Source organism: Plectropomus leopardus, unplaced genomic scaffold (assembly GCF_008729295.1).
Source record: "Plectropomus leopardus isolate mb unplaced genomic scaffold, YSFRI_Pleo_2.0 unplaced_scaffold26136, whole genome shotgun sequence".
In the NCBI taxonomy this organism is placed as follows: domain Eukaryota; kingdom Metazoa; phylum Chordata; class Actinopteri; order Perciformes; family Serranidae; genus Plectropomus; species Plectropomus leopardus.
The window spans coordinates 1-2,108 of NW_024628420.1; the positions used below are offsets into that span (position 1 = coordinate 1).

At 36.8% G+C, this 2,108-nt stretch overlaps 1 protein-coding gene across 1 annotated transcript; it reads left to right on the plus strand.

Annotated features, from left to right (window-relative positions):
- Positions 1-380: 380 nt before the first annotated feature.
- LOC121966862 (FYVE, RhoGEF and PH domain-containing protein 4-like) lies at positions 381-1,837 on the plus strand (the record flags this gene model as incomplete). Its single annotated transcript, XM_042516933.1, has 4 exons — positions 381-470; positions 606-751; positions 1,290-1,446; positions 1,676-1,837. Coding segments are annotated over 4 exons (555 nt in total), but the record flags the coding sequence as incomplete, so codon positions are not given.
- Positions 1,838-2,108: the final 271 nt, after the last annotated feature.

Sequence of the window (2,108 nt, forward strand, 5' to 3'; positions counted from 1 at the left end):
TGAAAATGTTGTTTTTATACATCATTTTAAACTGGTTTATGTTTGGACATTGCTTTAGCTCAACACATAACCCGTTCCATAGTTTAAGTCCACAGATTAATAAACAAAAACTTTTTCTGGTGGTCTGAAAACCATACAATTTAAAATTGAATTTCCCCCTTAAATTGTAATCACCCCCCCGAACACTAAACAATTTTTGAATATTTTCTGAAGGTGGTTCTTGTTAGATGACAATACCCATTACTCATTATTAGAGGAGTATCAGACTGAAACGGTCATTAAACAGACCACAGACTCTCCAGCTCAGCAGAATAAATTCACTTTCACACTTCACTAATTCATCAATGATCACCACACATTAACATACCCTCTGTTTTCAGGAGACAAATGAACAGAAGCTGTTTAAGATCGCCAGTGAGCTCTTGCACACAGAGAAGGCCTACGTAGCAAGACTTAACCTGCTGGACCAGGTGAGGAACTCAGTGAAAAGCTCACTTCTGTTTTTTGACCGTGTCTAAAAGGGCACATAAGAGAAAGATTTTTTTTTTTTAACTTTTCAATGAATTCTCACTCACCACTTGCATTTTGTATACAACTCTTTTTAGGTATTCTGTACTAAGCTAATGGAGGAGGCCAATAAAGGAACGTTCCCCGTGGAGGTCGTGAAGAACATCTTCTCCAACATTTCCTCTATCAACACCTTTCACAGCCAGTTTCTGCTTCCAGATCTGGAGAAACGCATGGGAGAATGGTGAGCTTAAGCCTGTAATTAAGTGACAATAAACACAACAGCCTTCTTCATCAAACTGCAGTTGCCCTCAAACTGTCTGTGCATACTGAAGCCAACACTCAAAAATTGATGATAAAGCTACTGCTGTTGATGAAGCCAAACCCATGAACATATGGCTGCAATTAATGAATTTTTTCAGTTTGATTATTTTCTCAATTGATTTGGTGATTGGTCTATAACATACCAGAAAATGGTGAAAAAAGTCTATCAGCTTCCCAAAGCCCAATGTCCTTCTCAGATGTTTTGTTCTATCCATAACCTAAATATACTCAGTTTACTATCATAGAGGAGTAAAGAAACTGGGAATTGTTCACATTTAAGGAGCTGAATTTTTAGAATTTTGATTTTTTTTCTGAAAAAAAAATTCTCAGACTGATTAATGGATTATCAAATTAGTTGGCAATAATTTGATAGGTAACATTAAGGTGATGTAAAAACACAAAAACAAATGATACAAATAAAAACTACCACATTTCCCTCCTTTTTTCTGTCCACACAGGGCGTCCACACCTCGCATTGGAGACATCCTGCAGAAACTCACACCCTTCCTCAAGATGTATGCAGAGTATGTGAAGAATTTCGACAAGGCTATGGAGCTGCTGAAACAGTGGACTGATCGTTCGCCTCAATTCAAGGCCATCATTCAGGAGATACAGGTACTGCGAACCAAAGTTCAGACAAATGCTCTTTTATTCAGTTGCAAGAGGTTTGACTTAACTCAAATACCACAAAATATGCTGTCTTACTTATATGAAAACCACCATTCTTGTGTTGTTTGTGTAAGTATCTAATAGGTTTAGGGTTGGATAAACATATTTCACATACACATATATGTTGCAAAACTTACAAAGTACTCAAAACAATTTTTTGGTTGTTTCTGGATAGAGTCAGGAGGTATGTGGCTGCCTGACGCTACAGCATCACATGTTGGAGCCCGTGCAGAGGGTCCCTCGTTACGAAATGCTGCTTAAAGACTATCTGAAGAAGCTGCCGCAGGACGACCCTGACAGACGAGATTCAGAAAGTAAGTCAGCAAAGTATGGCATAGTATGTCATCAAAAATCGCCAGGGAAAAAAAGTATAGTATATTATAACAAATCATTAAAAAAAGTATTATTACATTGTGACATCAGAAATCATAAAAAAGGTTGTAGTATAGCATGTTGTCCAAAATCATGAAAAAACATAATAGTTTAAAGTGTCCTCCAAAATCATGAAAAACTGTCATAGTATAGTTTGTCGTCAAGCATCTTGAAAAAATGTCATACTATAGTATATCGTCAAAAATCATGAAAACACTGTCATGTATATTATGCCG